Below are 18,093 nucleotides of genomic sequence, written 5' to 3'. Positions count from 1 at the left end.
CGATCTACATCTTCCATACATTAAACAACTTAGGAAAAACTTAGATCTCTGGATGTTTTGCACATTTGTGAGCAGTCATTATTCAGATACATTTCCCTGGTTCACATGTGTACGGATATTTGAAATGAAGAGGCACAATGCTACCCATTCACATGAAATAAGGGACCAGAGAGAATTACATGATCATTTACCTCTGGTTGGAGGAGGAAATACAAATATTTCACGGGAAAATTGATTGTTAAATTTAAACTCAACATTCCAAAACGATTGAGGATAAAATTCTATTTCTATGTTATAGTCAAGAAACAACTTGCAGATGTAGCAATCGTCACTAACGGCTTCACCCGCTCTTATCCAGGTTACCTAGAAAGAACTATAGCGCCAGCATTTGTAGACCAGGGTGGCAGCGTTACACTGTTACATTTTTGGTATGAGCCTTAAAGTTATTTGGGTTATAGTTGTGTGGATGTTCGAGAATCTTAATGCGATAGGCAGACGCCATTGTTATAATTTACAAATAGGAAAGAAAAAGAAAAATATGTAATTTGGTCCAAAGGTTAAAATGTTCTCCAATTATGTAAATCCAACCAAGGGTTTTATTTTCCCTACCATAATGTGAACAGGGCACTTTCGGAAAATGCAAAAACACAATGCAAGTAATAACAGTGAAAAAAACTAAACATTAATTTAATGTGTTACACTTTTCCTTTTAACAAAATATTTACTTTTTTTTTTACAATTATAAATAAATCAAAACTAATTTGCAAAAGGATGCCTCATTCCAGCACTTATCAACTTTGTGGTAGAGGCAATTATTTCCTTCACAAGTTTCCCACCCCTCCCCCCCCCCCCCCCCCCCCCCCAAAAAAAAAAAAAAAAAAAAAAAAAGTTTGCAGGTATAAAATACAGTACATGTCAATGTAATCTTACCTGAATCCCTGACAATATAGATTCACATAGGACAGAACTGTAAACCAAATTACATTCAAAGACTTTCCTTAAGAGAGCAGAGGTTTGGCAACAGTTTTCACCTATTACAGTACTTGTGCAAAACAGCAGCTTTGTGAATTTAAGACGTGTTCTCTTGTCTGGCTACCAAGAGGAGAAGAACGGCTTCCTGCAGTGAAACGTCTGGGTGAATGCATTACTAAGGTGAACGATCCTGCCCTGACTTCCACTCCGACTTCGTTCCACTACTACTTTAGGCATCTGGACCAGCTGAATGGGAGATTTCTCGTCCTTTAGTGCTTGCGTCAGATTTAGGATCTGATTGAAAAAGGAAAAAACATAAAATATACACAAAAGGTGCTGCCAATTGCACAGTAAATAGACTAACGAAGGTTTATATATTTGTTTTATTCTTTGGTGGTAAAATGGTTCTCAGATATCGCTTTAGATTAGCTACAACTTAAAGAAAACCAGAATTACAGTACTAGAGCAAACTTTGTTCCAAGGTTACAGTTTCAATCAACACCTAAATAAAGTAAGGTTTTCAAATCTTAGATTACAGAACATGCAGTCATAGATTACCAATCATACACTAGATAGTCCCTTCTTGATTAACATTCTAGTTTATTATAAAGGTTTCATTATGAAGGGAGTTGTAAGTTATCTAGTTTGGTTCAACAAGGTCTCCATACAAAGAACCAGAAACATACCTGTCCTCTCATCACAGACATCTGTTTCTCAAATGTCGCTTTGTCAAATCCCTTATCAGTCTAAAAAGGTAAAAACAAAGTGGGAATAATTACACTCATGGAAAACCCCTTACTCGCACACAATTTATTATAAAGAGGAGTTATGAAACAATACACACTTTAAAGAGCTCATAAAGATCTTCACAAAGGTCTTGCACAAAATTCATATCAGAGATACGTGGAAGAATCAGGTCTCTTGTTTCCTGGCTGAAAGTAACTTTAGCCTGAGGAAGCCAGGCCCAGAGGAATGGATCTAAAATACACCAAGAGTAGAGAGTTCAATGTCTTTATAAAACAATGCTCCCCTACATTTTCCATGCCAGCATTGTACAGAAGAAAAAGTATTTGTATAAAAATGCTGTGATCGGACTCTATACTATAGCAGAGCGTCTTGCCCAGATAGATGCTGAAGAGGACATTATAAAAAGATAAGCTAACAATGAATGCAGGATTATTTTTATTATCCTTTATTTATATGGTACCACAAATGTTCCACAGCGCCTTACAGAGTACATAAACAAGTGACTTACAGTACAATGCAATGCAAAACAAGGTTTAAATACATTGCGGCATTAGTGATCATAACATCAAATGTTTAACAGGGTGTAAGCAACCAAGTGTTAGGTGCCCTTGTGGGGAGTAAGGAGTAGATGTAAATATAAGTAAAGAGAAGTACATGGGCGGGCCCGGCTCGTGAGATATTACATTCTAAAGGGAAGGGGCAGACAAATAGGCATGACACAGATGGGGTAGACGGGGAGGAAGGAGCATGTAGCAGTGGGTTAGTATGAGAGCTGGATCTTGGGTGCCCGTTTGAAGATTTCTAGAGGGGTGGAGAGTCTAATGGGGAGAGGGAGAGAGTTCCAGAGATAAAGAGCAGCACGGGCAAAATCTTGGAGGCGGGAGTGGGAGGAAGTAATCAATTGGCAGGAGAGGCGGCGTGCATTTGTTAATCGAAGGCGGCGGACGGGAGAAAAAAGGGAGATGAGATCAGAGATGTAAATGGGAGAGGAATGGGTAAGGGCTTTGTAAGTGAGTGTAAGAACCTTAAATTGGGCTCTGAAGGTGAAGGGGAGCAGATGTAAAACGTTTGGAGGGGAAGACGAGCCGAGCAGCAGCATTGAGGAGAGATTGGATTGGAGAGAGGTGGGAAGAAAGTAGGCAAGACAGGACTACTGTAAGCTCCTCCTATCTGGATTGAGTGGATGAGGGTTTTAGTAGCATCCTAGGTGAGAAAAGGTCTGATCTTGGAAATATTTATGAGATGGAAACGGCAGGACTGTGAGAGGTGCTGAATGTGTGGTTTGAAGGAGAGGGAGGAGTCCAGGATAACTCCAGACAGTGCATTTTGGAGCTAGAGAAGATGGTTGTGCCGTCAATTGATAATGAAATTGTGGGAAGTGAGGTTATGCGGGAGGGTGGGAAGATAATCAGCTCAGTCTTAGACATATTAAGTTTAATAAATCACTGGAACATCCAGGAAGAGAGAGACAGTTAGAGATAAGGAGTAAGGAGAGGGGGTAGGAGCAAGGTGGTAATTGGTGACTTTTCGTGAGGGCAGTTTCAGGACGAGTGGAGAGAACAGAAAGCCGGACAGAAAAGAGTGAAGGAGGGAGTGGGAGGAAAGAAAGGCGGTTGTAAACAATACACTCAAGGAGTTTGGAGACAAAAGTGAGAAGAGAGATGGAGCGGTAGTTGTTGAGAGAATGTTAGGGTTAAGGGTTAAAAATTTTTTAGAGACAAGTGCATGTTTGAATGCAGAAGGGACAGTGCCAGATGAAAGTGAGAGATTGAGGAGATGGGCATGATGGGAACAGGTAGATGGAGAAAGGTAGCGGAGGAGGCAGGAAGGGGTATTAGTGTGTGGACGATGCCTTATTTAATTAAATAGAAGCAATGTTTCCTGCTTATATAAATGCATACAGTGAAATCAGATTATATACGTGTTGCTGTTCAGCAAGTACACAATGGCATGAAGTTTGGATGTCCACATACATGTGAGCATGTGAGCGTATATACACACTTATCATATCAAGCACAATAGCATCAACTGCCAATAAAAGATGGAGATATTAGATTACAGTGTATGCCGTCTATTTTCCCATGCAAAAGTAACGTGTTTTATTCATGGTCCTGTTCATATACAAACGATCCTGTGAACAAGGCTTCAGGTGATACAGTATTTGCCTGTGTAACTTTTTATTAGTATATGCAAATAAGAATTTGAATATGATGTAACTTACAGCTCTGTGGTTAGGTTTGCAGTGCTTTCTTGTGTCAAACACACTAGAACACAGACGACTAGGGAATAAGTAGTGTAATTCAGGGAGAGAATAAGATGGGGCATTTCTCCCCACTATAGAACTGCCATTTGTCCCTGTGTAATACATGTTTGATGGCCTAGTTGAAGTGTATATGACTGGCAGCAGCTTCCTATGCAAAAGGCGGTGATCATTGTTGGTTATTACACTACTGCTGTCCTATGCACATACTTGTTCTTTGAAAGGACATTAAAACACACACTACTTACATGCTCTCCACTCATCAGGGTGTTTAAATGGAAATGCCAGGCCATTGTCAATTGCAGCAATTTTAATAATTGGCTCTGTATCATTCCAGTCCTAAAAATAGAAACATATTAGAGATTAAGCTATTGTTGCTAGGAATAAGCAATTCAACTAAAATAATTGGAAGAGAGAGAAATGCCAGAGGCAGTGTGAGGAAAAGGCCGGTCATTCCTTATATATTCATGTAATTCAGGATATTTTTAGAAATCCCGGACAGCTAGATAATACATCTCATATTTGTACTAAAACAAAACTGATGTAGCATAATAACTGGGTGCAATACTATGGCTCTGCAATTCTGCTAGATCCTGGCCCCAGTTGTAAACACAAAGGACATCATACCTTGGACACTGGCAAGTCATTGGCTTTCTCTGAATCTTCAATTAAGTCACCCTGGCTTTCATATCGAATTAGCCAGTTATCATTTCCTCTATCTGCGAATTAAGAACATAACTCGCGGTAAGTTTCTAAATAAGGAAACGGATCTTACACATGTACAGTACAAAATATATTCATCTTGAATTAAATATTAAAAACTGCAGCAATTTAGTTTGGATACATATTTATACTACTAAGCCCGACAAACTTTGTTTTCTTGAGAACATAAAACAATGTAAAATTTTCTTTTTTTTTTAATATAAATAGCTGTATGTAGGAACTGGATGAGCAAACCTAATGCATCAGAAATATATAATTACCAGTATTCCTAATAACATAGTCCAAAATGACGAGTCTCTCAAACTGGGACTGAAGTTGCTTGCGAGTATTCTCAGGCAGAGGTTCTGTTTCAAATCTCCTAATCCAGTAGTCAGCTTCCTTATAACCATCAACAAAGAGTTGAAAAGAACCAACCTAGAAATAAATCCGCACAGTGAATTGAATCGCCCAGAATACTGTAGTTTTTATTTGATTTTACAAAATGAACAGCAATATGATACCAGAAATATAAAGCCCATGGGCAGTAAAGAAGAGTTCAGTAAAACCAAGACGTCAGTCTATAGAAGAGGTCACAACTAGCATTTGATATGCACATTTATTAGTGTAAGAAATAATATGAGATATGGTAAGAACTTACCCTTGTTATCTCTATTTCTACGAAGTCCATAGGGTTCCACAGGATACCTTGGGGGTATAGGTGTGACGTCAGTCGCAGGGCACCAAAGAGTTAAGCTTTCAGCCTCCCAGGATGCACTAGGTCCCCCTCCTATACCCCGCCCCCGGGCCAAGGCACCTCAGTTAGTTACCAAGCCATAGGCCGGAGGAGGAGAAGGAAGAGAGAGAACAAAGATCTGGACACATACAAGAATCACATTCTCACCAGAGGGAGATGGAAAACCGGTGACCAGAGCAAAGCCCATCTGCAGCACAGGTGCGACAGGGCGGGAGTCCTGTGGAACCCTATGGACTTCGTAGAAATAGAGATAACAAGGGAAAGTTCTTACCATATCTCATATTTTCTACTTCAGGGTCCATAGGGTATCCACAGGATACCTTGGGGATGTCCCAAAGCAGTATCCTTTAAGGGTGGGGACGCTCCTGTGCAGAAAGGAGAATCCGCCGCCCGAAGGAAGCATCCTGAGAGGCGAAGGTGTCAAAACCTGTAATACCTCACGAAGGTATGGACAGAAGACCACGTAGCAGCCTTGCAGATCTGTACTGCCGAGGCACCACATCGAGCTGCCCACGAAGGACCCACAGACCTAGTGGAATGAGCCTTCAGAGAAGAAGGAGGGACCGGTAGGCCTTCATGAAGATAAGCTTCAGAAATAGCCATACGGATCCAGGCTGCCAAAGTTTGCTTTGAAGCAGGCCAACTCTTTTTACGGAAGCCATAGAGGACAAACAAAGCGTCCGACTTCCTAAACGAAGAAGTGCGGTCAACATAAGTCCTTAAGGCCCGCACAACATCCAAAGAGGCCTCACCCACGGAAAGACCCGGTGAGTTAAAGGCCGGAACAACTATTCCCTCGTTAACATGAAACTGGGAAACAACTTTGGGAAGAAACTCGGGCCGAGTGCGGAGCACTGCCCTGTTCCCATGAAAAACCAAGAAAGGGGGTCTACAAGAAAGAGCCCCTAACTCAGAAACACGTCTGGCCGAAGCAATGGCCAGAAGGAAAACAGTCTTAGCTGTTAGCCATTTAATATCCACTGAGCCCAGTGGTTCAAACGGCGGTCCTTGGAGAGCCCTCAGGACCACAGCCAAATCCCAAGGCGCCACAGGTGGAACAAAGGGCGGCTGAATACGGAGAACACCTTGCATAAAGGTGCGCACATCCGGGATTGTAGCAATCCTACGGTGAAACCAGACAGATAGGGCCGAAACCTGTACCTTCAAAGAAGCAAGGCGAAGCCCATGATCTAGTCCCGCTTGCAGGAAGGCGAGAATCCGAGACAGACGAAACTCCCGCGGTGCATAACCTCTCGGTCGACACCACTGGAAGAACGTATGCCACACGCGATGGTATATCCTCGCGGAAGACGGGTTCCGAGCTCGTAACATGGTACGCACCACAGAGCTGGAAAACCCCCGGGACCTCAGCATGGCCGTCTCAACAGCCACGCCGTCAAAGACAGCCGAGTCAGGTCCGGGTGAAGACAAGGACCCTGAGACAGAAGGTCCGGTCGTAGCGGCAACCGCAGAGGACTGTCCACGGACAGACCCTGAAGGTCTGAGAACCAGTGCCGTCTGGGCCACGCGGGAGCTATCAACAGGAGCGTCCCTCCTTCCTGTTTGAATTTCCGGATTACCCGTGGAAGAAGGGAGACCGGAGGGAACAGGTATGCGAACCTGAACGTCCACCGGACGGACAGAGCATCCACCAGAGACGCCCCTTCGTCTCTTGTGCGAGACCCGTACACCGGCAACTTGTTGTTGTGCCGGGACGCCATGAGGTCGATTTCTGGAAGACCCCACCTGTCCACCAGTAGTTGAAAAACGTCCGGGTGCAGGGACCATTCCCCTGGATGAACGTCCTGGCGACTTAGAAAGTCCGCCTCCCAATTTAGCACTCCCGGGATGAAGACCGCTGATATGGCTGGAAGATTGCGCTCCGCCCAAACCAGGAGCCGAGAGACCTCTACGAGAGCCGCCCGACTGCGAGTTCCTCCTTGCCTGTTTATGTAGGCCATGGTGGTAGCGTTGTCCGACTGGACCTGCACCGGGTGACCCTGGAGAAACCGCTGTGCCTGCAGGAGAGCATTGAAGACCGCACGGAGTTCCAAGATATTTATTGGAAGCTCCGCTTCTGTCGGCGTCCACCTGCCCTGGAACAAGTGTGGACCCGAAACTGCTCCCCAGACCCGAAGACTGGCGTCCGTTGTCAACAGGACCCAATTTGGAACCCAGAACGGACGTCCCTTGTTGAGGTGGGTCGTCTTTAACCACCACGCAAGGGACAGGCGAACCTCCGGGGTGAGCACAATCGTCTGGATCTTCAGAGACTGAGGCAGCCCGTTCCATTTGGACAGGTGCTGCAGAGGTCTGGAGTGAAACTGGGCGTATTCCACCATGCCGAACACCGACACCATGGAGCCCAGTAACCTCATCGCCGAGTGTAAGGACACCCGGCGGCTGTGCAGACAACTGCGCACCCTTGACTGTAAAGCAGAGATCTTGTCCTCCGTCACGAAGATCCTTTGCTGTCCCGAGTCCAATAAGGCTCCAAGATGCAGAATCCTCCGAGACGGGATTAGAGTGGACTTCTGCCCGTTGATTAGCCAGCCGTGCCGTTGCAGCAGTGCAATGGTCAGGTCCAAGTGGCGTAACAGGAGCTCTGGAGATCCTGCCACCAATAACAGGTCGTCCAAGTACGGCAACATGCGGACTCCCTGCAGCCGCAGAGAAGCTGCCATGACCGCCATCACCTTGGTGAAAACACGTGGTGCTGTCGCCAGGCCAAAAGGTAACGCCCGAAACTGGAAGTGGTCGCTGCGGATTGCAAACAGAAGGAACTCTTGATGGCGCAAAAGAATAGGGACATGCAGGTAAGCGGCCTGTATGTCCAATGACACCATGTAGTCCCCAGGTTCCAGCGCCAGAATGATGGACCGTAGGGTCTCCATCCGAAACTTCGGGACCCGCAAAGACTTGTTGAGTGCTTTGAGGTTGAGAATCGGACGATATGACCCATTGGGTTTCTGTACCAAAAATAGATTTGAATAGAAACCCTGGCCCCTCTGGGAGAATGGAACAGACACTATAACTCCAGCCTGGAGCATAGTGTGTAATACCTTCCGCAGCTCCGTAGCCTTGTTCCGGTCTGATGGTAGACCCGTGGTGAAGAATCGAGCCGGGGGTCTGTGCCGGAAGGAGAGGGCGTACCCGTGGGAGACCACCTCCAGAACCCAAGTGTCTGTTGTAGTGAACGACCAACACCGGGAGAACTGCAGCAGGCGGCCTCCCACCCTGGGATCCCCCAAGGGGAGACCCGGACCGTCAGGCCGCAGGCTTGTCATCTGGCTTGGGGGCCGGACGTCTGGTACTCCATGCCTGTTTCCGGGGCTTGACCGATTTCTTAGGGCCAGCCTGTCGAGCAAACGACTGTGGTTTGGGCCTGCCCTGGGCCCTAGATGACCGAAAGGACGATGGTCCAGAACCAGAAGGAGCAGCGGCCGACGGGAGACAAGCAGATTTGGCTGCCGCCAGCGTGGCCACAATCTTATCCAGATCCGGACCGAAGAGAACTTCTCCGGTAAACGGCAACGCTTCCAGACCTTTCTTGGAATCTGCGTCCGCCTTCCAGGATCGCAGCCACAAGGTGCGACGAGCAGCTACCGCTGCTGAAGAAATTCTAGACACCAGAGTACTAATGTCTAGAGCCGCCTCGTTGATGTAGGTGGCCGAATCACGGAGATTGCCAATCAACTCCGCCTGTTCGGCCGGACAGTCGGATTCAAAAGAAGCCTCTAATGAATCCGCCCAGCGCTCCATCGCTCTGGCAACCCAGCAAATGGCCATAACCGGCCGTGCTGCCCCCCCTGCAAGGGAATAAGCGGACTTCAGGCAGATTTCTACCTTGCGGTCCGTAGCATCCTTAAGGGAGGACATCGATGGCATCGGCAATGTGGCACTACGGACAAGACGGGTCACGTGAGAATCCACCTGTGGAGGGGATTCCCACTTAGCAAAATAATTATCCGCGAACGGATAAGCCACCGCCAGGCGTCTCTGCGGCTGGTATCTTTTGCCAGGTTGTTTCCACGCCTCCTCTAAATGGTCCACCAACTGACCCGAAAGAGGAAAGACTGTGGCATCGCCCTTCACATCTTTGAAAAAGGCATACTTAGATTTAGCCGCTGGGGGAACTTCGTCCTCAATCACCAAGGCTGTGCGGACCGCCCGAATAAGTCCAGGAATATATACTTTGAACTTAGCATCAGCGTCCGTAGTATGGAGAGGTTCCTGATCGTAAGGATCCAGAATCTCCCCATCATCAGACGTCCCTTCGTCATCCTCATAAGGAGCGGACAGAGACGCCACCGGCCTTTTATGAGGCCGCATCACAGACTCCCCTTGCAACACATCCGATAAGTGCTGTACAGAACTCATCAGGGAGTTAACCCACGCTGGCTCCTGAGAACCCGGGAGCGGGGAAATAGGGAGACTGTGGGGTACCACCAATTGTCGTAGGAACCCCTGCATGGGTGACGACACCACAGACTGCTGGGACAAACCCATCGGAGTAAACGCGGGCTGCGGAGCTAACTGGCCCACTAAAGCTGTTAACGCCTGAGCGAAACAAGCCCAGGGCGGCTCCTGTACCGGTGCTGTAACCGTAATAGGCCGCGCCATGGACAAACACTGCCGGCAAAGGCCCTCCACGCTACCCTCCCCCTCCGCTAACGGTACTTTGCACGTGGTACACTGTAGCCGGAGGGGAAAATCACTTTCAGACATGATGGCACCACGTATGTGACCTCTCTCACCAATTAAGTATTAAATAGGCGAGAGACCACCCTGCAGCACCGCACCGCAAGGGCTTTAGCAGAAAGAACAGGGACAGTAATAAAGCTGACAGTTTAGAGAAGAAAAGTTACAGGCAGCGCTAGCACAGTCACATACAATGCAGAGAAATAACAATTCCTGCACTAACAGCGCTGATCACTCAACTACACAGACACAGGGCCTGGTAGGACACAGCGCTGCATACACAGACCTGAGCCACAGCGGAGGAGAGGTATGCGGGGGGACCCAGACCACGATGCTTCCTTCCAGACTTCCAGCAGCGTTCACCATGCGTTGCAGAGAAGATGGCCGCCGAGGAGCAGAGAGAAGCTGGCCTGGGGGAGGAGCGCTGACACAGGGCCAGTCAGCACAGTGCAGAGAGGGCTGTGTGCAGCGGGGGAGGCGCCGGCTGTGAGACAGGGAAGGCGCGCTCCCCTGGCATGCATTTAACCCCTGGGACGCCGCAGCGCTACCGCTCTGCTGCGGTCCGCTGTCCCAGGGGGTAGTGGAAAGCGCAGGTTCAGTACCTGGCTCCACGCTGCAGCCAGTCCCCAGGGAGCCCCCTGCCTGGGGACTTAGGACCATGTGACCAGCGGGGACCCACCGCTGCTTACCTTTGTCCCCCTTGGATCCGGCCATGGTCCGGAACATCTGGGGTCACCGCTAGCTGTGACCCCAGATGCTCACCAGCCATCCCCGGATCGGTACCGGCGTTCTGGTACCGGCGGGGGTGTAGGGAAGACAGCATGGACGTCAGGACTGACTGTCCATGCTGTACATCCAGATGTGCAGCCACAGCTGCACTGAAGAAAGCTTCAGGGGCTCTTCTAGCCCCCACTCCGACAGGTGCACCCGACGCCGGCCGGGCACCAAACTAAACTGAGGTGCCTTGGCCCGGGGGCGGGGTATAGGAGGGGGACCTAGTGCATCCTGGGAGGCTGAAAGCTTAACTCTTTGGTGCCCTGCGACTGACGTCACACCTATACCCCCAAGGTATCCTGTGGATACCCTATGGACCCTGAAGTAGAAATTAATTTTAATACTCTAAGTAAACAGAAAGGTTTACCCGTAGCAGGGAAAGAACCAAAAGGATGTTTTGCTGGTAATTTGAAGGATATGGGCATCACCATCTAACCTAATCACTTCACTTGACCAAGGTTGACACTCCATGCGTTGTCCTGGCTGTAACTACCAACAGAGGATACGGTGGGCTTTAACCTTGCAGCACGGTACCAGGGACTCTAAGCAGCGAGTGGTGAAGACCACCAACAATGCTTTTTGAGTGAATGCTTTGGCTAGGGCAGAGGTTCCCAAAAACATTCTCAAGGCTTCCCTACAGTTCAGGTTTTAGAGATATCCATGGTTGATCACAGGCGGCTTAATTAGTACCTCAGTCAATTTGATTTAACCACCTGTGCTCAACCATGGATCTCTCTAAAACCACTGCTGGGGAGCCTTGAGGACTGCGTTTGGGAACCTCTGGGCTAGGGCCTTGTCAGCACTGCAAGCTCCCTACCTACTTGCACTTAAGATATACACAACCTGCCTTGAATAACAGGTGGGTGGAGTCCACGTGGCAAATGTATAACAGGCCGTCAGCCCAGTGCAGACTATTTTGATATGTAATCTGCTATTATAGGCTATGAAATGCTCAATTCGCTTTCAAATCTAGAATGGTCTAGTGTTCATTCTAGCACCCTGCTCCTGTCACAACCCGTGTAGTTCCTCTTTCCTGCCTGGGGTGTCGCTCTCTGCACTGGTGCTTCCTGCACATTCAGCTGATGCAACAAACTGCTGAGATACAGACCAGAGTGCGCTAGAAGCACCAGAGCAGAGAGAGACACCCTAGAAATGAAAGGGGAACTGCACGGGTTGTGACAGGTGCAGGGTGCTAGAAAGAACACTAATGGTCTATAATATCTTTTTTATATGTGGGAGGAGAAATCCCATCAAAACCAATGTGTACCCCAACTGCAGGCTACATGACACACCCCTCCCCTTCCACCACCGGACAGTACAAAAGTGGTGCAGACTACAATGGGATCATCGGAGACAGTGGAAATATAATTTTTTTGTTTTGCCACATGGAAGTGCTCTGGAATTGCTGTTCAAAAGCTGCTGTGCTGTGGTGTGGAGATGGCACAGCTTCAAGCTATGCCCTGTGTGACAGTTCTATCAGAAACTGCTCTGACAATATATACAAATGCCACTGCAAGGTACTATAACAGGCAGGTTTGTGCACAGCCGGACATCGTGGCAGCACATCACTGGTAATTTAATTCCCCCCTTAAATTCACTTCCATCATAATATTAAGGGGCCAGTGCCGCAATTATTAACAGTTTGTATCGTGGCCGCTTTACTTTTTACACAAATATCCTCGCTATATACTTAATCTAGCTTGTATTGACAGCGTTTGCCGCTGTTCCTGCAAGTTACAATCCGGGGATATCAGAGGAGTATAACTTTTTCGAAAGGCTCCTCCTGTGATTGCGACACTGCGCAGAATCCAGTGCTATACCGGGGAAACATAAAATTATGCAGAAACTATAATTTCTACATAAAGCTTAATGAAAAGAAAAAAAAAAACATTTAAAAAGATTTAGGGGCCTATTTATAAACACACATGCAGCAGAAATAAATGTAGTATACTCCATCTGATCAGTGCCATGGTAGAAACTAGGGTTACATACAGGACATGTCCACTATTATAACAAATAATCTGGGAGGGATATTATAGAATGCACTACAAGCCATGACCTCTTACCTTAGGGGGTAAGCCTATGCGGTGAAATTTGCGACCTACTTGTGGCACTTTTTCTAGAGCATATTTCTTGCCTCTTGATTTTGCACGATCTATTGCACTGTAATTGAAGGTCTCGCTAACAAGCCAAACCACCTTTATAGAAAGTAAAGAAATAAATAATACAAATAAGTGAGGGTGTAAAAAAGTATTACGCTATAAAGAACTATTTTAGTATAACCGTCCGGTTGGCCATACACACTAAGACTAGGGGTGAACAATAAGCGGCCCCCCAGCTGTTGTAGAACTACACATCCCAGCATGCCCTGCAACAATATTGCTATTTGGCCATGCTATAACTGTTGCAAGGTATGCTGGGATTTGTAGTTCGACACCTGGAGGGCCACTTACTGACCACCCCTGCACTAGACGATGTGCACCATATCGTTAGCGTCATCGTCCGGTTTAATGTGCAGCACATCAAACCTGACGTCACTGGCGACTGCAATATCAGTTCAGTGTGTACTCAGCTTAAGGTTATTTTTATTTATTTTCTCATTATGACCCAATTCACTTATCAGCATGTTTTTTGGATTGTGAGAGGAAACGGTACATCCACAGAAACACGGGGAGAACAAGCAAACTTTACACATTTAGGGACATGGTTAGACTCGAACCCATGACCTCAGCACTGCGAGGCAGCAATGCTAATCACTGCACAACTGTGGGGATATGCAAGTAAACACAAGCCAAATAGAACATGCTGCTCTGTCAGCATTTAGCATTAAGAGTTAAAAACAGGATTGTGTGAACTACACCAGTAAGAGTGATGGGTTCTAATTTTAGAGGTGATAAATAATGCATGAAAAGTTCATTATTAAGCACTCTGATGCAAACATCTGCAACACTGAATCTGTTGTCATAACGTGTGTTGCAAGTGGTGTGCTAGGTGACGGGCTGGGGTTTGTCAACAGCAGACTCCAGACTTTACCCTTTCCACTACCAAGATGCAACCTAATCAATCATATTACATGTGATGTATAGGACAATACATTAGCAGAAGAGAGCAGGGGTGTGGGTGCAGTTGCTATGGGGCCCGGACAGCCTCCTGGGCTCGCCTCCCCTGCACTCTGCTAATGGAGCAGAAACTTGCTATCTATGCACTAAATCACTGTCTGTATAATTTACAGTCATGAGACCATAATATGAGGAGCAATTTACAAATAAAACAGACTTTAATATACAGATAAAATATCTTCCTCCATAGAGACAAAGTGAGTAGGTAACACAAACACAGAAGCGGTGCAGAAGACAGGAGGAGAACCCTGCGGTTCTGGTATAAAAGAAAGACAGTTAAAAGGTCGACAATGTCTAGATGTTAGGCAATAGGTCGACAGGGACAAAAGGTCGATATAGTAAAGGTCGACAGGTACAAATGATCGACAGAGTCAAAAGATTGACACTTTTTTTATTCTAACTCTAATCTTCACCCTAACCCTCCAGTGCCTAACCCTTCCTCCTAGTAGCTAACCCTAACCGTCGAGGTAAGTGCCTCACCCTAACAAAAAAAAACAAAAAAACCATGTGTCGACTTTTTGACATTGTCGATCTTTTGTAACTGCCGACCTTCTATATCGACCCTTTGTACCTATCAACCTATTACCTGTCTTTCACCTGGTGTCTATCTAGACATTGTCAAACTTTTTACTGTCCATCTATAGTCCGGATACCGAATCCTGCATCTGCATAGGATGGGTACGGGTCAAAATCCTGACAGGGATAAGATCCAGACACCTGTCGGTAGGTATTCTAACCCTCCACCTCTAGCAACCCTACCCCTCCCTGGTGCCTGACCCTCCCCCCATTCCTACCCCTCCCTGGTGCCTGAACCTAACCTCCCTCCCTACTGCCTAACCCTCCCCATCTTCCTACCCTACCCTCCCCGGTGCCTGAACCTAACCTCCCTCCCCTACCCGGTGCCTGAACCTAACCTCCCCCCTAGTGCCTAACCCTCCCACCAACACCGCTACTTACCTACGGGATGCCATCGGTCAGGTAGCCAGCGCCGGGATTCTGACAGGTGTCGGGATTCCGGTGCCGGTATTCTAAGTCCCGGCATCCCCTGCTCTGGGATACTGAACGAATCCCACCTGCACTGCAGCTGAATGAACTGTGGGAGCTCAAGCTCTAATTTAATGATCAAAAAGATAAGTTGTAACATATTGAATACAATGTATGGGAAGACTGCAGCTGAAGAAATGGACCTCCATGGAGTAAACCAGCACAGATCAGTCACACAAGTTGGAATTAATGTACTGTAGGATGAGACTATTAATCTCTCTAATAGCTAATACTAAATATACATTAGAAAACAGTGAATGGATGCAGGTGAGACTGATATTCCTTATTTACTGAGAATAAATGTTCTATCATTGTGAGGACAGTATATTGTTAATAAAATATTGCAAATAGTGAATAGCCCCTCAATCATTATCATTCATCATTTCAAGGGGAATAAAACACATTATTAGAGTTATCTGACCATTTGTCATTCAGATATTCTCTTCTTACACTCTTATTTTATTATTGTGCTTGCTATACGAGATCTAGCAGTGATAAAATAAAAGGTGTGTTTTATTAGTGGAGGACACAACTCCAACAAGGAAAATGCAAGCCTAGTAACCAATACTCTACATAGAACATGTATTATGCATAGAATCAATTATTTCTCTCTCCTTCCTTGCAGAGTCAGGATACAGGGCAGAGGCGTAATTACAGTTGGGGCAGTGGATGCCATTTCTATGGGGTCTGGACCACCTCCGGTGCCCGCCTCACAATGCATTCAGTTTATGCTGCAAAACGCTGCTGCGAGAAACTGGGCACTACAATAGGGCATGAAATGAAAAACTGCTTTGGGGTGGGGGCCCCCTAACAATATTGCTATGAGGCCCACAAAGTTCTAGCTACACCCCTGGAAAAGAGCCTTCCATAACTAACAATCACCAGGTGTAAATTAAGTGTAATATATGGCTTCTTTACAGGTATTACAGGTATAAAATATACAGCCTTCACATTTTTTTTCTGCACTTTGAAAGGGTTTTGTATTAATTCTACAGATTAACAGGAGTCATGGTTTAGAATATATTTGCTTGTGTCTACAAGTGTGATTTATAATGAAACCCATAAATAAATTCTTAAAATAGCATTTATGTGCAAATCAGTCAGGTTTATGGAGTGTTTCAGGTGCAAGTAAAAGACCATTATTACCTTAGTTTTGGGTACAACGCCTAATCCCAGTTTTTCATCCACTAGATATGCTCCAGCCTCAGACAAATATCCCTGGTTAGGAACAAGGCAGCCACGGCCAAAGCAGCAAGGACAGCAAACCTTGTGAAAATATTTGGTCCATTTTGGGTTAAGGTGACCATAAGGCTCTTCAGATTTTGGTTTGAACACGCCGATTATTTTCTGGGGGGAGAGGAAGAGGAATAAACACATGTTGACACATAACAAAAAATGTATGATCACTTTTGCAAGCCCCACGTTTGTCATCTATCTAAAACTAGCTGGCGTACCCGGCATTTCCAGAGTTAAAGACTGGACCCTGGAGTCTATTTGTTTACTTTGTCATCACCTATAACCCCATTACACTGATCCTGAAACGTACCCCACTGTTTGCCAACATGCTTACAAACAGTGGCATAACTAACGTGGGTGCAAGTGGTACGGCGGCTATGGTGCCCAAGCTGCCTCTGTGGCCCGCCGCTCCCTCTGCACCCAGTCACGCACGCAAGGTGGCCCGGTCAAGTCAGAGCCACCGAGGAGAGCCTGGGTGTCAGCGATGTTGATTTGGTACCAGCCCTCCAGCTGATTACAGCTGGTGCAGTGGCAGGCTGTCATGGAGAGACAGTGGCGCCGGTCGCAAGGCATTTGGAGCTTGCAGACCGGCACCAAATTCAAATTGCACAGACGCTATCTGTCCATGTCTGCCGCCGCCTGCCAGTGCGCCAACAGTAATTAGCTGGCGGCCTGGCCCAAATCCACACCTGCTGGCTGCTGATGGCACACAGGGGAAGGAGAGAGGCTGCTGGAATGACACGGGGAGATGAGTTGCTGGGGGCAGAATGTGTAAGGGGCACTACTATTGTGTGGAATAATGTGTTACTGTATATGGGGCATAATCTCTAAACGGCATTACTGTGTGGTATAATGTATAATGGGCACTACTACTACGAGGCATAATGTGTATAAGGGGTACTCCTGTGTGGCATATCTTGAATGGGCTCTGTGAGGGGCAAATGTATGCTTTTTTTGTTTTTTTTATCATCTCTGGGGGAAGGGGGCTTTTAAGATCTTGTTATGTGGCCCACAAAGTTCTAGTTACACTCTTGCATGCAAATACAGAGGCTCTGGAATTAATATGAACTTGCATGAGTCATCAAGTTTGCTCAGACTGAGGTTAAAGGATACTTTTATAACTTATTTACAAATTTTTGTCAGACTGCTAATTTCAGTGGAGCCAGCCCTGGAACCTGCGTAATTTAAGAGTGTACCCATTTTTAGGGTTTGTGTGAGAATGTATGGCCCTGCCGGAGTTCAAAGCTAGGCAAAAACCTAATCCTGGTCAAACTACACCACCATGCCAAATTTGGTGAAGCTAGGTCCAAAACTTTGGCCGTGCATTTCTCGCTTATTATATAGATAAAAGATACCAGTGCCCCCAGTACTTACCAGACTTCACACTGGGCTTCACTCTTGGCACCGCTCCCGTTGTCACTCCCGCTGCATGTAATTGGATCCAGCAGACGCGCAGCCTCCTCAAATCGTGGGTGACGTCACTCGCGCACTGCATCACTGGGAACGCTGGTCTCTGAAGCGACCAGAGGCTTCTTTAGCCTCTGATTGCTTCAGAGACCAGCGTTCACAGTTGCAGTGGCGCAGCAACTTCTCCCTGCACCCCCAAGGGATCTGCAGGGGCTCTTGTTACGAGCCTAAGCACAGCAAAGAAAGAGCCGCATGCGGCTCTAGAGACGCGGGCTGGCCACCCACCCCCGATCCAGTAGCTCACCCTGCACTTGGTTTTGGTCTGTTGCACTTACACAGGATGTGGATCAGCAGTAAAAAGGTCGGTACACACTAGA

At 46.8% G+C, this 18,093-nt stretch overlaps 1 protein-coding gene across 1 annotated transcript in view; it reads right to left on the bottom strand.

Annotated features, from left to right (window-relative positions):
• Positions 1 to 873: 873 nt before the first annotated feature.
• Positions 874 to 18,093, bottom strand: part of PI4K2B (phosphatidylinositol 4-kinase type 2 beta) — a 29,603-nt gene continuing 12,383 nt past the window's right edge. The window contains exons 3-10 of the mRNA XM_088455978.1: positions 16,220 to 16,420; positions 12,977 to 13,108; positions 4,963 to 5,116; positions 4,607 to 4,698; positions 4,228 to 4,318; positions 1,817 to 1,950; positions 1,659 to 1,718; positions 874 to 1,266 (exon numbers count right to left, since the gene is read on the bottom strand). Of these exons, the coding sequence (XP_088312104.1) occupies positions 1,093 to 1,266; positions 1,659 to 1,718; positions 1,817 to 1,950; positions 4,228 to 4,318; positions 4,607 to 4,698; positions 4,963 to 5,116; positions 12,977 to 13,108; positions 16,220 to 16,420 (1,038 nt within the window). The 3' untranslated portion in view covers positions 874 to 1,092. The remainder of the gene's footprint in view (positions 1,267 to 1,658; positions 1,719 to 1,816; positions 1,951 to 4,227; positions 4,319 to 4,606; positions 4,699 to 4,962; positions 5,117 to 12,976; positions 13,109 to 16,219; positions 16,421 to 18,093) is intronic.

The sequence above is a fragment of the Taudactylus pleione genome, unplaced genomic scaffold (genome assembly GCF_031769625.1).
Source record: "Taudactylus pleione unplaced genomic scaffold, aTauple2 ptg000683l, whole genome shotgun sequence".
NCBI classification, from domain to species: Eukaryota; Metazoa; Chordata; class Amphibia; order Anura; family Myobatrachidae; genus Taudactylus; species Taudactylus pleione.
The sequence above is the reverse complement of the archived record's forward strand: the minus strand, read 5'-3'. Positions and strand labels throughout refer to the sequence as shown.